Genomic DNA, 23,079 nt, shown 5'->3' on the forward strand with positions numbered 1-23,079 from the left:
AATCCAAATCTTTCTTTAAAGTATTGCTATTGAAAATTAAAATAATTGATATTAATATAAAGCAGTAGTTTAAGTTGCTTTTGACACGTACATTTCAAGTGTATTGTTTCTGTCTTTGACATGTGGATTGAGGGAAAAGATTGTGTCCAAAACAAATAACAGGGTATAGTTATTGGTTTGTCTTTATAGTCCTCAGGAAGATATGAGAAACTATTGCAAATTCCTCTAAGATTGTTGTGAGCACCATCAAGTCCAGTTTCAGCTTCCTACCACAACATCACAGCAATTTCTTCATCTGAACTTTTGCCTAGTGTTAGAGAATTCCATGTTTTACATTTATTGCTTTGATTCACTTTGACAATAACCAACATTTCAATGTCTTGCTTTCTTCCAGACTGCTGATGAAGGTTCCACTATATCCTGTGTTGTGGAGCGTACAAGGGGAGCCCTAGACCATGTGTATATAAATTACATTATCTCACAGGTTGATTCCACTGGCATTAATTACTCTGTTACCGATTTTTCTAACAGCAGTGGCACTATCACATTCCTTCCTTGGCAGAGATCAGAGGTAAACCCTACCTTCCTATTAACTATTCATCCTGTCCTTTGCAAACCTGCTGGAAAATACCTTCTGGGGATGCTTGACGGGTTTTCATACTAGACTGTGTCCTTCACATGGTTTTTGTTATATTTTGCAGGGTTTTTCTCATCCCTGACAACTAACAAGTGATATGATAGATGCTTATACATCTCTGTGTATCTTGGTTCAGGGGTCACCATGTGTGCATGTATGTCTGAATGCATATAATACATGAAATACGTTCACATATATGTATATATTAGATTAATGTATATATATAGAATTACTTGAAGTGTAGATAGTCCTGAGCTGAAACAGCTACTTTTGAAATTGGAAAATGATCAAGTTTTTACGTGAATTCTGGAACTCAGATTTATGTCCACATCAATTAAATAGACAGCAGTAAAGTTCACTGCTGTAATCAAGTGTCTTGCATCCACTGTTGGTCACGTTCTGACCCTTTTGTCCAATCTGTTTCTGTAAATTCAATCCTGACCCACAGCACAGGAATTTCACATTTATCTGAAGAGGTGTGGGACCACAATACTCTAGAAAGTTAATGTGTGTTTTCTGTCCATGTTTGTAAAATAGAAGGGCTGAATTGTTAGTAGAAAATGCTGTCCTTGATTTCACTTTTATCACTGTGCTGAGATCAGTATGGACTGACTGAAACCCGCTGACAACATTTGAAAGGATCCCAGTGGCTCCGTTAGCTGTAAGTTGGTTTTGGAATGCATATTCTAAATGCAACATACTACACTAGAAGGTAGGTTAAATTATGTGGAGAGCAAAAATTTTTTCTACATTACATTCTTAACTACACAGCAGATACATCTGACTGTCTAACCAAAGAATTTGTTGAGTTAAGCAGGGTCGTGAAACTTATAAGTGATGTATGACGCACAGTTTGATTTCTCCATGATTTGGTCCTTCTCTAGGTCTTAAATTTGCATGTAATTGATGATGACATTCCGGAGTTAAATGAATATTTCCGTGTGACATTAGTCTCTGCAGTGTCTGGAGATGGAAAACTAGGTTCAACTCCTACCAGTGGAGCAAGTATAGATCCAGAAAAGGAAACTACTGATATCACCATCAAAGCCAGTGACCACCCATATGGTAACAACGATGGAGATGATACAGTCTTCTTGTGGATAATTATATAGTTCCAGCTCAACAGATAAAACCTTTGCTTAGCCTTGCTAGTTGAGGAAGCAATGCCAAGTATTCCACTTTATCTAATTTGAGATTAATGCATAACTTTAATACGAGAGTGAAAGCTCAGTTAGTTACTCTTGAGAATGTTATAAAAGGCATCAAAGCTGCCCTGACCAAATAGGCAGTGATTCACTTCTGAGAGTAAATAAAGGATGCATGTAGTTAATCCTGTGCAGGTTTTTCTCAGTTGAGAATTCCTAATGGAGATGTATTTTTGCATGTCTATTATATCAATAAGTGCCTGATACTATGACATATTGTGGCTCTTATGGGAAGAGCTGAATTCATTATTGTGCTGTGACTTTATCAAGACTGATATGGATATCAGTGGGAGAGAGGAAGGTACATAACACATCTACTCTGCCCTGGTGAGACTGCATCTGGAATATTGCTTCCAGTTCTGGGCCCCTCAGTTCAAGAAGGACAGGGAACTGCTGGAGAGAGTCCAGCGTAGGGCTACAAAGATGATCAAGGGAGTGGAGCATCTCCCTTACGTGGAAAGGCTGAGGGAGCTGGGTCTCTTTAGTTTGCAGAAGAGGAGACTGAGAGGAGACCTCATTCATGTTTATAAATATTTAAAGGGTGAGTGTCACGAGGATGGAGCCAGGCTCTTCTCGGTGACAAACAATGATAGGACAAGGGGTAACGGACACAAACTGGAACACAGGAGGTTCCACTTCAATTGGAGAAGAAACTTCTTCTCAGTGAGGGTAACAGAGCCCTGGTCCAGGCTGCCCAGAGAGGTTGTGGAGTCTCCTTCTCTGGAGACATTCAAAACCCGCCTGGACGCCTTCCTGTGTAACCTCATCTGGGTGTTCCTGCTCCGGCAGGGGGATTGGACTGGATGAGCTTTTGAGGTCCCTTCCAATCTCTAACGTTCTGTGATTCTGTGATAATATATCCTTGGAAATAGCATGGTTGAGTTCCAAAGGCATATAAATATAAAAAAATCAGGAACTTTAAATATAAGTATTACAAATAATTTGGTTTCAGTTTATTATCATAATTTAAATTTGGTGCTAGAAGCTATGCGAATAGTCTCTCTTGTCTGCCAGGTCTACTGCAGTTCTCGGTGGGGCCTCCTCCTCAGCCAGGTGATGAAATGACTCTGCCAGCCTCTTCTGTGCCCCATATTACTGTTAAAGAAGAAGTTGGACACATCAGATTACTGGTGGTTCGTGCACAAGGCCTTCTTGGAACAGTTCTGGTGGAGTACAGAACCGTGCCACTTACAGCTTTCAGTCCTAGAGATTTCCAGGTATGGCCATTGCCAAAGTGTGTAATCATTTTAGAATTTAATTAGAGTTATTTGCCCTGGAGATAGCCTTCAGTTTGAGTATTTTAGCCCAGCTGTGATTCTTTTCACAGAAACACTGTGTTATTTATGGTGACGTGGTAAATAAATGTGTAATACTCACTTTAAAAAGTCTATATAATTATATGCGACTTTGACCTCCTTTCTATGGAGCGTGTTTTATTTCCTAGGAAAAGCCTCTGGTTTTGATTTTTTTCCTTAAAAAGGATTGGCAGTGCAGCAAGAAGGGATATTTGCTATTGTTGCTGAGCGTATCAAACTTTACATGAGCATTCAGGTGCATGTAGGGGATAAGATTAAGTTTGTACGTGCTGGGATGTGTACATATTTAACAAAATAACCTGTAGGTACCTGTAACTGCTTGTCTAACTTATATTTGTGCAGAAAAATGTAGATGCTCGTAATTCTGTGAATTTTGATGCTTTTTTTCTCATAACAAATATTTAGTTGATTTTTTTAGAGAAAAAGAAAAAGAAAAGTAGATGATTTGACAAAAACAAAATCAAAGTTCTGTTTCTTTTTTCGTATGGATGAAAACATTAAACTTGAACAGAAATGAGAAGAGCTTTCATATTGCAGGCTGTTGTGGGCACACTGGAATTTCAGCCAGGAGAAAGATACAAGTACATCACAGTCAACATCACTGACAATGCTATTCCTGAATTGGAAAAGACTTTTAAAGTGAAGCTGTTGAACCCAGAGGGAGGAGGTAAGGCACAAACACCAATCCATTGGTTGTGTTTTCATGATCTCTACTCATCATTGAAATATTACCTTTCTTGGGTGCACAATTTCCATGTCATTTCCAAAGACAAACACCCCCACTTCCCCCAGACAACTGTAATTTTTCTTAGAAAAGAATGGTTCTTCAACTGTCTTGTTAAGTATTGCTGGAAACCACCAGATCCCAAAGACAGTGCATTATTGCCATGCATTAGGTCATAAAGAGGCAATCGCTGCTTTTCACATTAAGTAATTTCAAGGTTGGTAATGAGAATTAAAATAATGTAAAATTTTATCTTTTTTTTTTTTGTCAGAAAACTTACGGACAATTTTAGTAATTCACCGGGGAGATACCCGCTTAACTAAAACCTTTTTGGCCTTTTCAACAATATTGCAAGCACAAAAATAAAGTCTCCATTATTTAGGCTTTCTGCAGATGTTTCCAACTTTTTGACACACGATGTTGCTTTGTGAAAGAACATTAGAATAAGGGATTTTGGGGGTTTATAGGGATATTATTATTTTGGGGTATATAGGGTTTTTTAAATGCACATTTCCAATTACTCCATGACAGACCTCATTTAGGAGTGAGAAAGGGAAATAAAAGGGGACACAAACAGGAAAAGACAGGAAAAGGAAAACAGAGCTGTATGTGTTTCCTTTCCTTCTGATCTCCCATTGCTATTTCCAGTGCCAAAAATTAAATAAGAGGTGGCGTACACAATACTTTTTTCTGGCCTTTATCAGAAATCCTGTATACTTTCATACCCAAAATTGGTGCCTTCCTAGAATACCTCCCTGTCTTTTTGTGTTGTCCAGAAATGTTTAAATTACTTTCTGCTTTCTCTTTATTTATAAATGTATATCTGTGTATATATCTGTATGTCTGTCATCTTAAAGTTGCTGAGCTCTTTAGAAATGATGACAGTGGTAGTGGTGATGGAAACATGGATTTCTTCCTTCCAACTGTCCATCAGCATGGTAAGCATTTTTGATTAATCCTGTCTTTTATTACTAGCTATAATATCTCTCATAAATAACTGTACTGTCACAGCTTGCCATAGTGTTACTTTACTTGCAGTTACAGGTGATTAATTTAGATTTATCATAAAGTTCTGTCAAAATGTTCTTTTCTATTTTAATTTAGTTATAATTTCAATAGCAGTGTTTAGTGTAGCACAGAAAATAACAGCTACTATACCCTCAAAACTGTGTTGTTGTAATACACAGTATAATAATTACAGAAGTACAGTTGGAAGATTAGTTTTGTTTGAAAATTGTCAAGTTTTCTGGAGAGCAAAAAGCAAAGAAACCTTTCAAATTGAAGGTAATTTTAAAATTACCTGACTGTGTGCTTCGATTTGTGCTTTATGTTACTTTGGTTCTCTACATGTGAAAAGTACTCTTGAAGAAAAGTAACCTGTGTTTTTTGAAGGAATATTTTGATTGGTTTTCATTTCTTCTCTTGAAGTTGTATTTGTGTCATAACATACAGAAAACAAAGATAATTTAATACTGAGAAAATTTTAAAAATACTTGAAGCAGAAATAACATAAAATCTGAGAGAAAACCCTAATTATATAGCACTTCAAATTGAACCCCACAGACCTGAGAATGTTGTATCAGCACCCATTATCCGGACTGAATAATTTATTCCCCTGTTACAGCCTGATTTTCAATTTTATTTGTAAATGCAGAGGATTTTGGTCTGAATCTGAGAGTAAGTCTGTGGTTTAGCCACATTTTGGAGCTTTCTGGGTTTATTTTGAAGTGCTGTTTCCCTTTTCCTTGTTTCCAGAGGTGGTTTTCTTAAGTGCCAGGCTCTTTCTCTCTCTGAGCAGCAAGTTACCTCACCCAATACCATCTTGAGAGCAGCAGGATTTACTGGACTTGTTTTTTTCTTTGGCTTTTTTTCTTTTCCATAGTAGGTTGAGTCCTGCATTCATCCAGTCTACCTGCTTACACTGTGGTTTTCCATATAACTCCCCACCATCCTAAATTCTGCTCCATTTTCAGTTATTAAACCTGTAATTTTATTTCCGTTCCTCCCTTAAAATATTAATATTTTTTGTTGCTGTTGTTGTATAGTTCCATAGAAGGGCTGCCAGGACTGCATTGTTGAAAGTCAGTTCCTTATCCATGTGGGTAGTTATCATACATTTCAAAAACCTAAAAGCCAAACAGCACAGGTACTCCAGGCATGCTCTCCTGTGTAATTTTTGTAACATGTTTCTTTAGTTGTTTTCTTTCATGTAAGAAAAGATAATAGAAAAATAACCCTTTTTTGAACTTGCCCTTAACAGCTAGCTTGGGAATTGCATCCCACATCCTTGTGACTATTGAGGCTTCTGATGATGCTCATGGTGTGTTTGAGTTCAGTGCTGAGTCGCTCTCGGTCAATGGGACTGAGCCTGAAGACGGAGACAGCAATATTGTGCTGCAGGTTAGAACATTGCTTGCATTTTAACCCATTATGTCAATGTCTCTGCTTAATTCTGTCTCATACTTTTACGTTTTTCTTCCTTGTAGAACAAAAATATGCAGATCTTTATATTTTTCACTTAGGTTGTGAGAACGCATGGGGCCTTGTCTCAGGTGACGCTGCACTGGATCATAGTCTGCGATCTCACCAAAGACCTGATCTCTACAGATGGCAATGTAACGTTTGACGTTGGCCAAGCGAGAGCAAATATTACAGTACAGGTTTCTCCTGATGAAGTTCCTGAATTGGATAAGGTGTTTTCAGTTTTGATCATCAACGTCTCCAGTGGTCGTCTCGGAAATCGTACTAACGCAACATTAACTATTTTAGCTAATGATGACCCGTATGGAGTCTTCATCTTTTCTGAGCAAAACAGACCAATAAAAGTTGAGGAAGAAACCAAAAACATTTCCTTGACAATAATAAGGCGTGGTGGTCTCCTTGGTACAGTAATGGTAACATACAGAACTTTTGGTGATGATGAAAAGTCACCCTTTCTGCCACCTGATGTTGTTAGAGCAATAGAGGGGAAAGACTATATACTCATCACAGGATACGTGGTCTTCACAGCCAACGAAAGTGAAGCCACAATATATTTGCCTATTTTGGATGATGATGATCCTGAGAGGTCAGAATCTGTTTTTGTAGAGCTAAGCAGTGTTGTTTTGATCAAGAAAGCTCAGGATCGGCCAAGTAAGTATCTTACGTATGTAAAACCTTCAGTTTAAAGTTGAAGGCTAGTATTTATGTTTAGTAGGGTAAAATGCAACAAGTTAAATTGTAAATGCTGAAAAACTATGTAGAGTTAAGAAATCTCTGGGTTACCTGTCTTGTGTGCCATTGACATATGTTTCCTCTAGTGAAGTGTTTTGTCAGAGATGGATGAGCATTTCTGTATCCCTTGAGCATCACCTTATCCAAGGTCTTTCAAGCCAAATATGTTACAGTGTTGGATTTGTGCACTAATAGTTGTTCCTCTAGTGTTGCTTCTGTCAATTTCAGTGTTAGGAAATTTATCAGGAGCCAAAGAAGTATTTTAAAAATAAAGTGGTGTAGAACTACAGTCACACATTTTTAGCATGGAGAATGTTTCCTTCATCTCTTATTCAGAAAAATTCAGGTTGTTACAGCCTAATTTGTGTTTCAGAGCTTCTTGGCATGTCTAATTGCTTCACTCACCCTAGATTAATCTTGATATTAAGGAAAGCTTTATAATTCTGCTGGGATGTTGAAATCTTTTATATATCTATATATATATGTGTGTGTGTGTGTGTGTATGGATATATATATTTACACAGCAAGTGTAAAAATGAAATTCTTCTGAACTGTATTGATCTTACTACTGGCCTTATGAACAAATAGAAATAAGCAAATTATTTCACAGTACCTACCTGTTTAAAAAATTACTACTTGTCTGTTCCACAGCAAGGTAGCATAAGTTATTAAAAATTGCAATTGTTTTGCTGTAATATGGTTCAAACTCTAAATTTATGCTGGTGCAGCTTGTAAATATACTTTGTCCATTCTAAAAAATAATTTTGTTGAAAGCTAGTGGAGACTCACCTTTAAACTAACATGTATGTGAACTCTATAGCCATAGATAGCAAGCATCTCAGGCACCCTCTCACTAAGTTTTCTTTATGTTTCAGTTGTAAATTCTCCTCGACTTGGATTAGTGGGTGAGACAATAGCTCATGTAATTATCAATGCCAACGATGATGCTTTTGGAACACTTCAGCTTTCAGCTTCAACTGTGCGAGTTGCTGAAAATTATGTTGGACCAATCATTAATGTGACCAGAACTGGGGGATTATTTGCAGATGTTTCTGTGAAATTCAAAGCTATGCCAATAACAGCGACAGCTGGTAAGAAATTCGAATAGCAGAAGCATGCAGTCTGTGTTCAAGTGGAGAAAGCACACTGTATGCTTTGAGCACTCAAAGCAAACAAGTGTGTATTGAATGCACTGTTGTGTAACAAGTACAAAAAAGTAGTGAGACGTTTACTGACTGCTTAGCACATAGGAATCCAAGCCCTATGGGTAAGATCATGCATTGACCTTTAGAAAGCCCTGAGACGTCATCGCTGAAGAACCTAGCAAGAGAAATGAGTGAAGGAATTGGGGTATTTGTTTCCATCGTAGACCACTACCTCTTAAAAAAAAGGAAAATAAATAAAAATAAAAAATATTAGTAGTATATGTAGCTACTATTTAGTACTGTGTACATAAGTAAACTCACCATGGATTGATTAGGTGAGCTTATTGTAGAGGAAGTGAGAGTTGGGGACTCAGCTGCAAAACAAACAGGCAGAAAACCATCAAAAAACCATCAAAACCCAAGAAGGCTTGAACTTCTAAAAGTGGGAGGTTAAGTTTTCCAGTTGGTCCTGCAGTATGGAAAGAAAGTACATAAAGAAAGGAGCAAAATTAAGAAGTGTGCAGGTTCAAAACCACTTAGGCATTTATAAATCAAACCCACTGTATTTCAGCTGTGTCCAGAATCGAATAGGTGAGTGGTACGTGCTCTGAGAAATGGTATTTTAGTTTACTTGTCATGTAACAGACTTGTTTAAATAAGTGTATGGCTAGAGTGATGTCAGACTATGCTTTCAGTTTCTTTCTGAAGCAGAGCCATTATCACAGTTGCTCATCAACACAAGTTTCCCTAAAGTGAGGTCCACACACAGAATGTGCTTTTTACTAAAATCTGCTTTGACAAAGATGCTTCTGTTCACTTTTATCTTTTGGAAAGCCAGAGGCAATTAGAAACCAAAGGCAGAAACTTCTTGGTAGTGTGACCTTGTCAATATAAGACAAAAATGGACTTTTTGTAACTAACTCTTGGTCTAACAGTGCAAACTCTGTTTTGGCCAAGTCAAGTTTTGTTTTAATCCATCCAGATATCTGGAAGGCAATGGGAAATAAAAAAGACTCTGTTGTCTGAAGATAAAGGAAAAAAACCTCATGAAAACATGGAGGAATGCATGTGTAAGCTAAAAGAGAAGATAAGGATTGCTGATGTTGTTCAATACACTGAACCTTAGTGCATTAATTTGCTGTGATTTTTATTGTTTGTGGTTTTCCTAATCTACAAATCTAGGTGAGGACTACAGTGTAGCCTCTTCAGATGTTGTCCTACTAGAAGGAGAAACAAGTAAAGCTGTGCCAATTTATATAATTAATGATATCAATCCTGAACTGGAGGAGTCGTTTTATGTTCAGCTGCTGAATCAAACAACAGGAGGAGCCTTGCTTGGATCTTTGACTAAGGCAGTCATAACCATTGAAGCTTCTGATGACCCATTTGGATCCTTTGGTAAATGAATCTCATTTGCATATTTTCTCTCTTCTGTTAATGTTTTTGCTGCAGTTTTGTGGGTGAGCTGTTACTGGACAGCTGAATAAAAACTCTCAGAATACAAAGAGGAAACCTGGGTGAAGGCAGTAAAAGAAAAAAATAAACTAAATTTAAACACATAATTAAGGGAGTAATGGTGCTTTAATATAACAAAAATGTCTTATTTAGTCAGTTTATATAGCAAGATTTTGGAATCTCCCGATGGAGACAGATGGATTTACAATTTTTTTTTATTTTTACCTGTTCTAAGTGCTGCATTTGTGCAATATGTTTAAGTCAAAAACTGCATTCTAATATCTGTTGCTTAAATACTTTGATATATTTGTTTTACTAGATAATCAGCCAACACAGATTTAAAAATCTGTGGAAATTGAAAAATATGAAGAGAAATATATTTTAGAAATCGATCTGTTTTGTTTGTTGTTTGTTCATTGGTAATTATTTTCCTTGCCTTTTCCTTTGACCACTCTGCTTAATTCCTCTTGTTCCATTTCTTCAGTAGAAGAAGGTAGAGGAAAGAAAGAGAAAATGTCAGAAATAAATAATTCCAGATAGGTAATTAAATTACTTAATTCTTAAAAACTTGAAGTTTAATACGAGGAAGGCTTTTACTTGAAACAATTTTAGATGGAATATGTTGAATTAGTTCTTCAGTTGGTGACATGGGAACTGGTAAAGAGTTTCCTTGCTGGGAATAATTATGAAATTGTTTTATATGAGCTTAGAAACAGCACATGGTAGCTTCTAACCAAGGGTATGTTGGAATATTTCCTATGTAGATGAAAATATTAATAGCTTTTAAATTTGAACCTAATTAAAAGTGATTTACTCGTGAAAATAAATGCTATCAAGTTAAATAAAACAATGCACTTCAGGAGCTGATATATTTACTTTTGGTTTCACTTTTAACGAAATACATCTCTCCATGCTGTACTTCAGTTTTTCAGATTACCGAATTCACTGTGGAAGAGCCTGAATTTGGATCAGTAACCATAAACCTGCCAATAATCCGCAATGCTGGGACACTCGGTAATGTTACTGTTCGGTGGGTTGCTACCATCGATGGGCACCCCGCTGATGCTGACCTGCAGGTTGCTGTGGGTAATATTACTTTTGCCCCTGGGGAAGCCATTCAGATGCTGCTGTTAGAAATCCTGGCTGATGATGTTCCAGAAATAGAAGAAGTAAGTAAAGCTGTTGTGTCTTTCTTCAAAGTATTAGAGTTTAACTTGCTATAGAAATGTGTGCAAAGACAAACAAGGAATATTCTGATAGGAAGGTGTAAGAAGTTCATATTTTAATTTGCCTGTGATTATTTTTAGAAATACCAAAAGTTGTTTAGCTGCATTATTTCTTTTTTCTTTTTTCTTTCTTTTTGAGATTGTCCGTGTAGAATTAACTCAGGCCTCCAATGGTGGTGCTATTGGGTTAGATGGCGTGGCAAATATTGTAATACCTGCCAATGATAATCCTTATGGCACAGTTTTCTTTCATCAATCCTTATACCGAATTCAGGAGCCACTAGAAAGAAATTTGCTTGCAAATATAACAGTCAGGCGAAGGTTTGTATAATGTTTGCTTTATTTATGCCTATTATGTTTTCTTTTGTTGTTTTTTTTTGTCTTGGCTGTAATTTCAAATGTCATGCTCCTCTTGTATATGTAGTTACATCAATTTCTTGATCTGCTGTTTGAACACAGTTTTATTTCATATACATTGCTTTTGAACTAGATGTCTGCTTATTAGAAATGTACATGAAGTACTTAAATGTAATACACATTTGTAATATACAATGTAAATCTAATGTACACAGTGTACTCGAAGCTTCATTAATTGTCAAATCATTTAAAGCTGCACAACAGCCTGCTCCTGTGATTAGAACTGAAGGGCAGAACCGGTCATCCCTTGTGGGATGTAAAGAAACAAGAAAAGAAAACCAGATTTTATTTATGTGATAAGATATCCTGAGGACACCCAGGAGGGAAAGATGGCAAGGTTGGGGAGCACAGGCTTTTTCTTTCTTGCCAGCCATTAGAAGACAAAGTTAGTTCCCAGAAAATGCTGTTTGCAAACACACGTTCTTAACAGACTGCTATAAATAATCAAACTTGCTATCTGCAAAAAATTGACGACTCAGTTATTATGGTACTAGCTTCAAGGGAATCTACTTTAATTAGCTATTTGGAACTTTTGAGCAATTCAGAAAGGGCCAGTTGATTTTGTTCACTTTTATTTTTAACCCATACTTCATCAACTAACACCACTTTTTAATTTTAATTTAGTGGGGGCAGGTTTGGTCGGCTGCAGATATTTTACAGCACCTCTGAGACGGATGTCGTGGCTGTGGCCATTGAGCAAGGCCAGGACATCCTGGCCTGGTACGAGCCTCCTGTACAAGGAATTCCCGACCAACCATCCCAGACCAGAGTGAACGTGTCGGCAGCAAGTGACCCGCTGTATGCCTGTGCAACTCAGTGCCTAAAAGAACAAGCGTGTTCAGCCTTTACATTTTCCAGTGCCTCAGAGATTCCTCTCTGCCTTTGGCTGACAGCGGAGGTCAGTCCATTAACTAACGCTTCAGGATTCTGGACCTACAAGAAAAACATCACCAGTGCATCCGTTCTCTTCAGCACACAAGCCATTGCTGGCAGTGATTATGAACCCGTTACAAGGGAGTGGGCCATAATGGAGGAAGGGGAAGAATTTGCAAATCTCACGGTTACCATACTCCCTGACAGTCTGCCAGAGCTGGACGAGAGATTCACTATATCCCTTTTGAAAGTTGAACTAATGAACATCTCAGCCAGCTTAAAAAATCAACCAGCTGTGGGACAGCCAAATACTTCCACAGTTGTCATAATGATGAATGGAGATGCATTTGGAGTATTTAAAATCTACAGCGTAAGTCCCAATGCAACAGAGAAAGGTCTGTATGTTGAGGTAGAGGAACGTCCTCAGACCAGCGTGCAGCTGATGGTGCACAGGACAGAAGGCAGCCTGGGACAGGTGACGGTGGAGTGGCGTGTGGTCGGTGGAACTGCTACCCCAGACGTGGATTTTGTGGGTGTTGGTGAGATTCTGGTGTTTGCTGAAGGTGAGGCAAGGTTTTGTACTCGCTTCTGTTCTATAAAACTAAAGAAAAGCAAAAAACCCTGAAAAGTGTTCAGCTGTCTGGATGTTTTGACAAGTGATGTCTTATTCTTAGGCTAAACCTCCCTGAGTGCTCTGGATACAAAAAGAATATAGTTCCTTAGCCTATAGCATTATGTTGTGGAGCACACACAGTGGTAGCTAAAAAAAAAACCATTAGCATAATTATCTGAATTTTTAAAAGAAATATTGCATTGTGCATTACAAAGATCACCTTTTTATCAAATAAATAAGGTATAATAGTGCTGAAGATAGTTATATCAGGAAAAATGAAAATGAGAACTGGGCCTAACTGGTCTTTTGTTAACCTTAAGTCAGTACAGTACTGATTTTTCATTATATCTGTTTTTAGATTCTGAGATTGTATTGATCTCATAACATAACATAACATAGCAGCATTTTAAAAAAAAAATTGGAAGCAGGATGAAGTAGTCCATGGCAGACACTATTTAAGTGCCATGCAACTTGATAGATATATTTTATATTTTCAACGTCTGAGTTGGTTGAACAGTTATTTTGAAAGCAATCTGTGGGAATGTAGTAAAGATTCTAGTGTGTTGGGGAGTTTGCTAAATCATCTGAACTCAAAAGAAGGGCTGCCAGCAGATTCAGAGGCTGACATGTAATTACATTAGTGGTTATGAGTTTAGTAAAAGCTGTTTTCAATATATTGTCAGTGACAATGTAGCAAGAAATAAATGTATCTTTTAAACTGATATTCTCATAGTCATAAAACACAGGTTATGTGCATGCACTGGGTAACAGGGTTGTGTTGTAACTTGTAACAAATTAGTGAGACAGGAAATTGGTTGTGTTTGCTGTTTACATTACAATTCTGTGATAGTCCAGAAGACAAGTAACCAACACAATGACAGCCCATTTTAACGCATTCCCCGGCCCAGTGAATGTATTCAAATTGAGCATACATACTTGTGTTCATCAGAGAACCTATGCACATGGTAATTTTTTTAGAAGAATGCTATTCCCCTTTTCTAAGTTATGTTTGACAGTCAGAAAAGTTAACATGCAAATAAAGAATCCTAGACATTCAGAAATTATGCCTACGTTGTTAATTTTTACATAGCATATTTAATAATTGGGTAATTACATTGCCCTATTGTAACTTTTCCACAGCAGTTGAATAAAACTTCATAATGACATTTAGTAACTTCTGGACAGGTGAATAAATAAATATGCCTCGTGTAGTTTTTTAATATTTCGTACAAAAGAAGATTATTAAGTCCTTTAAGAAGGTGATTTCCATGTGCACATGTGAGTATGTGTCTGTTCTTCTTCTAGGGGAGACGAAGAAGACGGTCACTCTGACTGTTTTGGATGATCCAGAGCCGGAGGATAGCGAAAGTATCATAATCAGCCTGGTCCATACTGACGGAGGGAGCCGGATTCTGCCCAGTTTCGACACCGTCACAGTGGTTATTCTGGCAAGTGACAACGTGGCAGGAATTATTGGCTTCCACACAGCCTCAAGATCGGTCATCGGTCGTGAAGGTGGGTTCTTTGCACGGCCACGCTCGGTTTGTTTAACGCCAGCCTCCATCTCCGTGCTTTCTGCTGGTAATGGCGCACAGGGATCGCTTGTATCACTGTTCAGGGAACGCCTGCAAGCAGAGAATAACCACATCCTTGGCATGGTTTTCTTTGAATATTCAGTTCCTGCAAGCATAGCACTTAAATGGAATCTATGGAAAGGATGAGTACACCTTTTCTAAAACCTATGTATCATCATCATCATCTGTGCTTTCCTTTTTTCTGAAGATCACACTCCCTATTGGTATTGTGTTTCAAAGCTCCTTTTAGCATTCCTTGTCTTATTCATTTATACCATATTCCAGAACTGTACGTAACTCCCATCATACACGCCTATGAGTAAAATCTCATCTATCAGTGACTAACAATTCTCTTAATTTCTTCTAGAAAATCTTCCCACAGAAATATTATGATCACATCTTCCCTCAATAACTTGCTATTTTACATTTTTCTGTGTGTTTCTTTTTTATGGTAGCTAACCTAGGAACATAGCAAACTTGCTGCCGTCAGTCAGTTATGACATTTGAGAAATAATAATAATTTGATATGGACCAAAGGTTTTCAGTAGAGCTTTAAAAGAGCATGTTATGTGCTTGATCTGAGGTTTGATGCAGTTTTGCATAGGACAGTAACAGTACTAATGAATGTACCATGGTACAAATGTGAAATGGTGATTGTTTTTGGCAGCCTTTTCTGGAATCTCAGTGTGTTGCAGCATCATATTTCTCATAAGCATGGAATGTTAACAAAACAGAAATTTGATGTCCAGGAATGTGTGTGCTGCATTTTTTGTCTGAAGAAAAAAGTCTTTCTCAGCCAAATACGCTCTGTATTTTTCTAGAAATGAAAGGGCATCATAACCTTTTGTTTTCATCTAGATAAGGTTTGTGTTAATTCCATGCTAGCGTGTGCCCAGTTTTTGTCCTTTATTCCTCCACATCAGTGGTTCTGATCTGCCTGCCAAGCCAGCTGCAATCTGGCAGGCAAAGAAAAGCTGTTAATGAGCACAAGGAATTAACACACTCTGTCTCATTCCCAAAGGTTACAATGACCCTGAATACTTTCTACTGGTTAAATATTATTCATAGCATGCTAGCAAAATTGGTGGCCATGTGGAGCTAAAATACTCAGTTATAGTTTGGAGATTACTTGATTCCAATTCCTCCATATTGTGAAAAATATTACATTATCTTACAAAAACCAACCAAACTAATTTCCTTTGATAAAAAAAAAAACAAAAGAATGAGTTAGGTTTTAGATGATTGCAGTGTTTGTATCTCATTTTCAGTATCAAGTCTTTTTGTTCTGAAAACAAAATTTATCAGACATAAATCCAAATCTTATTATCTTTTATGTTTATTGTACTATTGAACAGCTTTTGTCAAGGAAATTTGTATGTTTTCAAGCTATGCCTATTATATAAAACTTCGTTGAGGGCAAGGGTAGGATTTTAGTACAGGCAGAGGCATGCAACAGTTGTGTGGCTGTGAGTGTATTACAGGAAAATGCACTGCAGTGTCTTGAAATGAGGGAAAGAAGGAGGAGAGCTGAGGCATCCTTCTTCTCCCTGATAAATGTAGAAATCTAAACATATGGATAACATGGTTAAATATTAAAAAACTTTAAAAAAAAGTAAAATTAACCTTATAACACTTTCAATCTTCAGAAATCAATTAGTACTTGTATTAGTATTTCTTTCTGGATACCAAAGTTTTTGGTAAAGCTGACGACGAAAAACAGGTCAGTAATTAACTACTTGGGGTCTGTAATTATGATGAGTTGTATCTACTTCAGGTGTTTTCTTACTCTTTGTGTTACAGGGTTCTGCATCATATGGCATGTTACACAGTCTTCAGTGAAAATCCATTGTGTTCCATAATGCTGTATTGAAATAAGCTTTGCCTAAATTGGGCATTCTGCAATAGTCCTAAAAAAAACAAGTGTCTGTTAAATATTTATTTTCTTGCAGTGGATGTGGAAAATTCTCAAGTAAGATAGAATGGATTTTAGTGCAGTGTTGAAAGATAGATAAATAAGCTTCTGGGGAACCTGTAAACTGGGAGTCTGTCCTCAGAATCCTTGTGATGTCAGTAAATTTTGAATATTTTTATTCTCTTAGAAGCAAGATGGAAAAACCTAAGACAAAGATATGAACATCAGTACATCTCCAGAGCTTAATTGAAGTTTGAAATGTTGAGGCTGAATAACGCATACTAATTCTATTTGTTTGAAAATGGAAGTATTTGATTCTTGTATTACTTCTTCACAGTTTTTTATTTTAATTGTTTATATTAAGCTCATTTGAAGTTTGTTATTCACGTCTCTCTCATTGGTAGCCAGTGTACATACATTTTTCTAATATTTCCTTACCCAAAAAAAGAACATGTCTAGAAAATGTTCAAATTGTTCCCAACAGTTTTGGCTGTACAATACTGTCCTGCAACATAATATACTAGAACACCCAGGTAGCATTCCAGCTTGATGCTCCCTAAACTACATAATCAGAGAGACTATCTGGGCTGCTCAGTTCTTTATGCCATGGAGTAAGAAGCCACATAATACCACATCTTCACTTTCACAGATGTATCTCAGCAGTTCTCAACAGTCTTGCTTCTAAGTGTGTACACCACAAAAATTAGAAGATGGAATTATTCCCAGATTTTGCAACAGTGAAAAAAATTGAAGTCAGTTTTTAGCAACACTAAGAAAGGCTTTCTCGAGCAGTTGGGAATGGAACTAAGTCTTTCAGATTTTAATTTCTCTATCAGTAAAATAAATTGACTAATTTTTCTTTAGTTTTCTTCATTCTCTAGTAAGCAAAAGAAGTCTCATGTATTTCTAGATATCTCAGTAATATAGATTTCTGCTTATTTCATGCCTTTGAAAACCAATGCAACACTGCACATACTGGCAGACTTAAATTCTGCTCACTTGAAAAGGGTTGTTGGCATACGGATGCCATATACATACACATTATAATCAAGCATCTGTCCTCTAATGTGAATGCATTGCATAATACTACTGATTTTACCTGCTGATCTATTTCATATTGAAATAACATGTTAATTTCACATGTCCATATTTAGATATGTAATATTCTATAAGTGTATAACTTCTATAAATTTCTATAAAGTTTTAATATTATATAAATGGTACAAATTTTCTTAATTTCACAAACGTTTCTAAAGGATTGACTCTTCTTAATTAAGGTGCCCATTGGGTTAAATATTATAAATGTGAAAAATACCTTAATCACTTCTTATAGATGCACATTGTGTGTTGATACTGGTTATTCCATAAATTATAAGCAATTATTAAAAAATTAAATTATAACACTTTAACTGTGATGCATCTTTTTGACTTCTCATTTTTATCATTGATATGTAGGAGAGGAAAACCCAAAACTTTGCATCTTATCCTTTGTTCCTAGGAGAAAAACTACAGTTCCATGTTGTGAGAACTGCCCCAGGACTGGGAAATGTTACTGTTGAATGGAAGATAGTCGGCCATAATGTAAAACAGAATTTTGAAAACTATTCTGGAGTACTCTTTTTTCCTGAGGTGAGTCCGAAAGCAAAGCTAATGGCTACAGGAGAACACTGTAATTAGAGCTGAGCTGAGAAAATGAGTGTGACTTCATAGCAGTCTGTATTTCTTCATCTCTTTACCTGCTCCTTTATTCTTGGAGTTCTAAACTGCAGAGAGGTTATAATTTTTTATAATTTAAATTTATATTTCTTAAAAGTGATGTGCAAAATACATATGATACAGTTGTACCCCTTGTATTTTATGCAATAATGACTGATCAATTTATCGATCAAATAAACAGGAGACATTGAATACAACATTGTGTGTTCACTTGCTGGATGACCACATTCCTGAAGAAAAAGAAGAATACCAGATCGTCCTATACAACATCCAAACAGAAGGTAATGCAGAACCATATTTTCACGTGTATTGATCCATTTGGGCAGTGTAGGACTAAGCGTCCTGCAACTGCTGTAAGCTGTGCAAAGTTCACTCCCATCTGATTGAAACAGGCTTAGTTCTTAACTGTGTATATTAAATATATAAACCTCACAGTATCTTTGCAGTTTTTCTTAATTGGTTTTAAAGCTGATTTAGCTTTGCCTGTTTAATTCAGTGGTTATTTGCTTCCTTTAAATGAATACTGATGTCTTCTACAGTTGCCATGAAATAAGTGGATACTTTGATCTTTTAAAGAAGCCTTGTCATGCCACAAGCTGACTTTCTGATCTGTCTCTGAATTCAAAGTGGTCGGAATATTTTATTCTTGCCACTCAAGTTACAATGAGAAAAGTATGAAACTGCATCCCTTCTGAAATAAACTTTGTTAGGCTGAAATTAACGTCTAAACACAGAACTAATTGACATGGACTGTGTTGCTGCTAGGTGCCTTACCAGCTATACAGAATCATTTGTTTGTCCTTGTAATCCATCACAATAAGCATAAATTAATACAGCAACAATTATCCATCAAGGCAGCACTTGGAAAAGGGAGTAATTTCTTAATGGAATTATTGAGAAGTTGAATATAATTTTAATTTTTTGAGTTAATTCCTGGGAAAACTTTCTCTCTTTCTTTTTATGATAGAAGAAGTTTAGGAAAGTTATATATTTGACACTAGCCCATTCAGTTTTCTCAATTCCTAATTTGTTTTTGTGACTCTATACTTAATATGCACACTATTTCTGTTGTGATTATATGTTCCTGTAATTATTATAGAATGTAAATACTTATACATTCCACACTATCCATAAACTTCAGTGAGCACATCATGTGTTTGGTTTGATTTCATTTGCACTGTTGCTGTCATTTGGAAGTAATAATAGCAGCAATATAGGACCAAAAAAACCAGTTGCTTAACAGTTTATTCACTGTAGTTCATTGATTCTTTTGCAGGAGTTCCTTCTTCAGGTGCTGCTGTTTTGGATAGTCAAGGATATGAAGCTGTCCTCACAGTAGAAGCTAGTGATGAACCACATGGAGTCTTGAATTTTGCTTCCCCATCCAGGGTAGTTTTAATTCCAGAGGAAAACAAAACAGTTCACCTTTTTATTAACAGAGAATTTGGAGCTCTAGGTTTGTATAACTCCACGAGAAAGGAAGTTCTGTTTTGGTAATCATTAAGGAAATGAAAGCCATGACAGGGAGGTTGGAAATTTTGAAAAATCTTGGTTGATATTTTCAGAATTTCTAGGCTTCTTACTGCAGGCTTGGAAACTAAGTTTTAGTTAAAACTGGAGCCATAGACCTCATTTCCACAGTGAGGAGTATGGGAGCTGTGACATAACTGGTTGGCTATTAGAGTTACTACCTTTATGTCTTACGAATCTATCTCAAAGTGTTAGTCTCTCCAGAAGAAATTAAAAACTTATGAAAAAAAGGAGCTTGTATGGAATGATCGTTCCAGCACATATTCCCCTCTAAACATTCAGAAATTGGAAGCTTAGGAGTGTCCCACGGAAAAAGTTATATTTGGACCACTAAATTTAGTTTATGTGTCCCCTGAGAATGTCTTATTTCTTTGTAAATCAACTTGTATTTTCACACCCATAAAATCAAGTGGTACTTTATTCCAGAATTCAATAACATGCTGTGTGCAAAAATATTTTCTTGTGTTTGTTACCTGAGAATTTCAACTTATATTGTGAGATAACGTGTGTAATCATTTCCTATTTACCTTTTTTGACTAGACCTCAGTAATGATCCCTCTTGGTTTCTTTTGCTGTATCTGTTTTGAAGTGAAGTGACCAATTACAACAAATATTCAAGATCTGGACACACCACAGATTTGTAGGGGCCTTTTAATGACATTTCTATGTTTTCCCAATTCTTGTTTTAATATCAATATCTAGTTACTTTTTTTGAACACTACTCAGGAAGCCAATGCTTTAATATAAGTAACCACAGTAAATGTAAGATCTCTTGCTTTTAATTAATAATTTAATTAATATAAAAAAGTATTTATTTAAACTAAGATTCTTTTATGCTATATATTGTATTTCATACAGAGTAAATTTGAATTTCATCTGTCATTTTGTCTCCAAGATCAGTCTTTTTAAATTCGCAACTTGACTTACCCTGACAGATTAGTGAGACATGGCTTTATTATTAAAAATAATATATCCAACTTTTTCCCTTGGTACCATTTATCAGTCTGTCCCCTAAGCTTTATTCCTTATTGAAGTCTGTGTCAATCTGCCTTGACAAAACCCTATATTTATTAAGCTGTATTCCCATCACTGTCTTTAGAAGCTTTCTTAGTTATCAGTCATCCCTGAAACATTCTACTTCTCTTGTCACCAAACCTGATATTAATAATACATTAGGTGTCCCAGGTAGTACTTCAGCAGTGTAATATTTGCAGTCCACAGCACTTCAGATATCTGAATGCTTTTGGTCCTAACACTTTTTGAGACCAGTGATGTTGGAAGAACTACCAAAAGCTGGACTGACAGTACATTAAAAACAAAAATAAAGTTCCACTGGCTCCAGATTAATCTTTTAATCTTTCTGTTTTGCAGTTGGGCTCTTCAGTTTGTGGATGAGCATTTGATCTTTTTTCTTTGCCTGTTCGAGTGAGGATCACGTAAGAATTGAAAAAGAAATACTCATTTTTGTCTCAAATTGGACAGGTGCTATCAATGTTACGTACGCCACAGTTCCAGGGCTGCTCACCTTAAGTAATCAGACAGAAGGGACCTTGGCTGAACCAGGAGCTGATTATATAGCTGTTACTGGATCAATGATTTTGGAAGAAGGAGAAACAGCAGCTGCCATAAATATTACAATTCTAGAGGTAAACTCTAAACCCTTTCATTCTATAGTGATCTGTATGACATCAGAAGGGGAGTATTTTGGAACTTAAAGATTATAACCTATATATTATTTGAAGCTTTATATTTTATTGTCATTTAGAAAGACTTTTTTAATCTCAGTGTTAAAATCACAGAAGGACAAATAATACCAGAAAGTATCTCTCCCTATGCATAAATGAAATTTAGCTATTTCATTAATACTTTACTATCATCTATTATTTAGAACAGCGTAATTCATTGCTTGCCACCTTCTCAGTGGTTGGAGTTTATGCCTTTAAAATTGGACAGGAATTTAGTAGCAAGAACAGTTTAGTGTCACTGCAGAGTCTTTTTCATGAAATATGATGTCTTACTTCATAACTCATTCAAGAAGATCAATTTTACACCAAATAACAGTATTTCAAGAAAATAGAAAAATAAATTCATTTTAGTGTCACTATAATATTAGAGACTTCTTGTGTATTGTTTTTGGGTGACTTCTGTGACAACTTCTTAAAGGAAGTGATAAGTGGATTTGTGTTTTGTAGGATGATGAACCAGAAGTGCAAGAATTCTTCTTGGTTAATTTAACTTCAGTGGAACTCATCATGAACCACTCAGCTTCATCCCCACCTAGGCTGGGTAAAACAACTTATACAGAGTTGTCTTTGGTTTTCCTTTTGTATTAGTTGTATGTAGATTATATTACTCTGGCATATTGTCATTATTTCACTACGTTGTCAACTGTGCCAGTATGAGACAGGATATTCTGAAAGAAACTTTGTAGAATATCAAACTTATTCATTATTAAACTTGCTTCTTACTTTTTTGCAAACTGTAAAAATTAAAAGGCAATTTTTATAGAGGGCTTAGTAATTAACAGTTGGAGAGGACAATTATCTGAAAAGTTTTACTGGCACTGTTTTAATCTGATTTTAATTTATAAAGTACATAATGAAAACGAAAGTATGAAAGAAATTACGTGGTTACTTTGTTCACTCTCTTATAGGTCTCTTTTCATTACTATCGCTTCATTACACTCTTATCTATTAGTCTCTATCTTTTAGGAGTCATATCTTACGATTTTCTTACTCTTCCAGAGAACTTAATTTATCATTTGTTTAATTAGCTCCTCATTCTGCCTCTGTATTTAATAGTATAGCAGCCATTGGCTTTAACAGCAGTTGGATTATCCTGTGGTACTATTTGGAAACCAGCTATACTGTTATTTCTAACGCGCTCTTTGACTCTTCCCTTTTCTTTGCATGCCTATAGAAGTGACTGAGTTAATTCGTTACAGACTGAAAGGTAACTTGCAAGACTCACTGTTGATTTGTAGAGACTGAGCTGTGATTAGTTGAGTCTAGAAGCTAAAACATAAAAAGAATAACATAGAAGTGCAAAGGACTTTTCTCAACTACATTGTGCTGGGTGCTGTACAGTCTCACCTTCTGTTGTAAGGGGTACAGTACAATTTATCAGTACAAATTCTGTTATCAGACTGTTTTCTTATCTTGTTTTCCCTGTTGGGGTATTTTGATTTGTTATGATTGACAACAACATTTAACTCCTTGGTGATGCAGTGCATTTGTTTAGGATTTCTAGCAATCCCATACCCTATACAAGGTATTTGAAGTATTTCTAAGAGGTGTTTAATATCAAAAGAGGTGGATATGATTCTGCACATGATACAGGCGTGTATAGTCAATCCTACACATCTGGAATATATTTTGTGTGCTTTTTCTGTCATGGCCTTGTGAGTGCAGTATGTGGAGTAATTCTGGTATATTTGTGATGCAGAGTTAACTGAACTTAAGTGACCTTTATTTCTGATAAGAAGCTTCACTGATAAGGAGCAGAAACAGCAAGCATATAATAT

At 36.2% G+C, this 23,079-nt stretch overlaps 1 protein-coding gene across 1 annotated transcript in view; it reads left to right on the top strand.

Annotated features, from left to right (window-relative positions):
• GPR98 (G protein-coupled receptor 98) overlaps positions 1–23,079 on the top strand; it is a gene marked incomplete at its 3' end in the record, with an annotated part of 94,021 nt that overhangs the window by 51,934 nt on the left and 19,008 nt on the right. The window contains exons 22-39 of the mRNA XM_010182956.1: positions 395–571; positions 1,522–1,702; positions 2,857–3,059; positions 3,696–3,825; positions 4,740–4,820; positions 6,143–6,282; positions 6,405–7,014; positions 7,971–8,186; positions 9,423–9,638; positions 10,620–10,864; positions 11,061–11,242; positions 11,963–12,774; positions 14,130–14,339; positions 17,809–17,939; positions 18,208–18,307; positions 19,303–19,482; positions 21,039–21,202; positions 21,749–21,842. Coding sequence (XP_010181258.1) covers positions 395–571; positions 1,522–1,702; positions 2,857–3,059; positions 3,696–3,825; positions 4,740–4,820; positions 6,143–6,282; positions 6,405–7,014; positions 7,971–8,186; positions 9,423–9,638; positions 10,620–10,864; positions 11,061–11,242; positions 11,963–12,774; positions 14,130–14,339; positions 17,809–17,939; positions 18,208–18,307; positions 19,303–19,482; positions 21,039–21,202; positions 21,749–21,842 — 4,072 coding nt within the window. The remainder of the gene's footprint in view (positions 1–394; positions 572–1,521; positions 1,703–2,856; positions 3,060–3,695; positions 3,826–4,739; positions 4,821–6,142; positions 6,283–6,404; positions 7,015–7,970; positions 8,187–9,422; positions 9,639–10,619; positions 10,865–11,060; positions 11,243–11,962; positions 12,775–14,129; positions 14,340–17,808; positions 17,940–18,207; positions 18,308–19,302; positions 19,483–21,038; positions 21,203–21,748; positions 21,843–23,079) is intronic.

Source organism: Mesitornis unicolor, unplaced genomic scaffold, assembly GCF_000695765.1.
Source record: "Mesitornis unicolor isolate BGI_N332 unplaced genomic scaffold, ASM69576v1 scaffold29564, whole genome shotgun sequence".
Lineage (NCBI taxonomy): Eukaryota > Metazoa > Chordata > Aves > Mesitornithiformes > Mesitornithidae > Mesitornis > Mesitornis unicolor.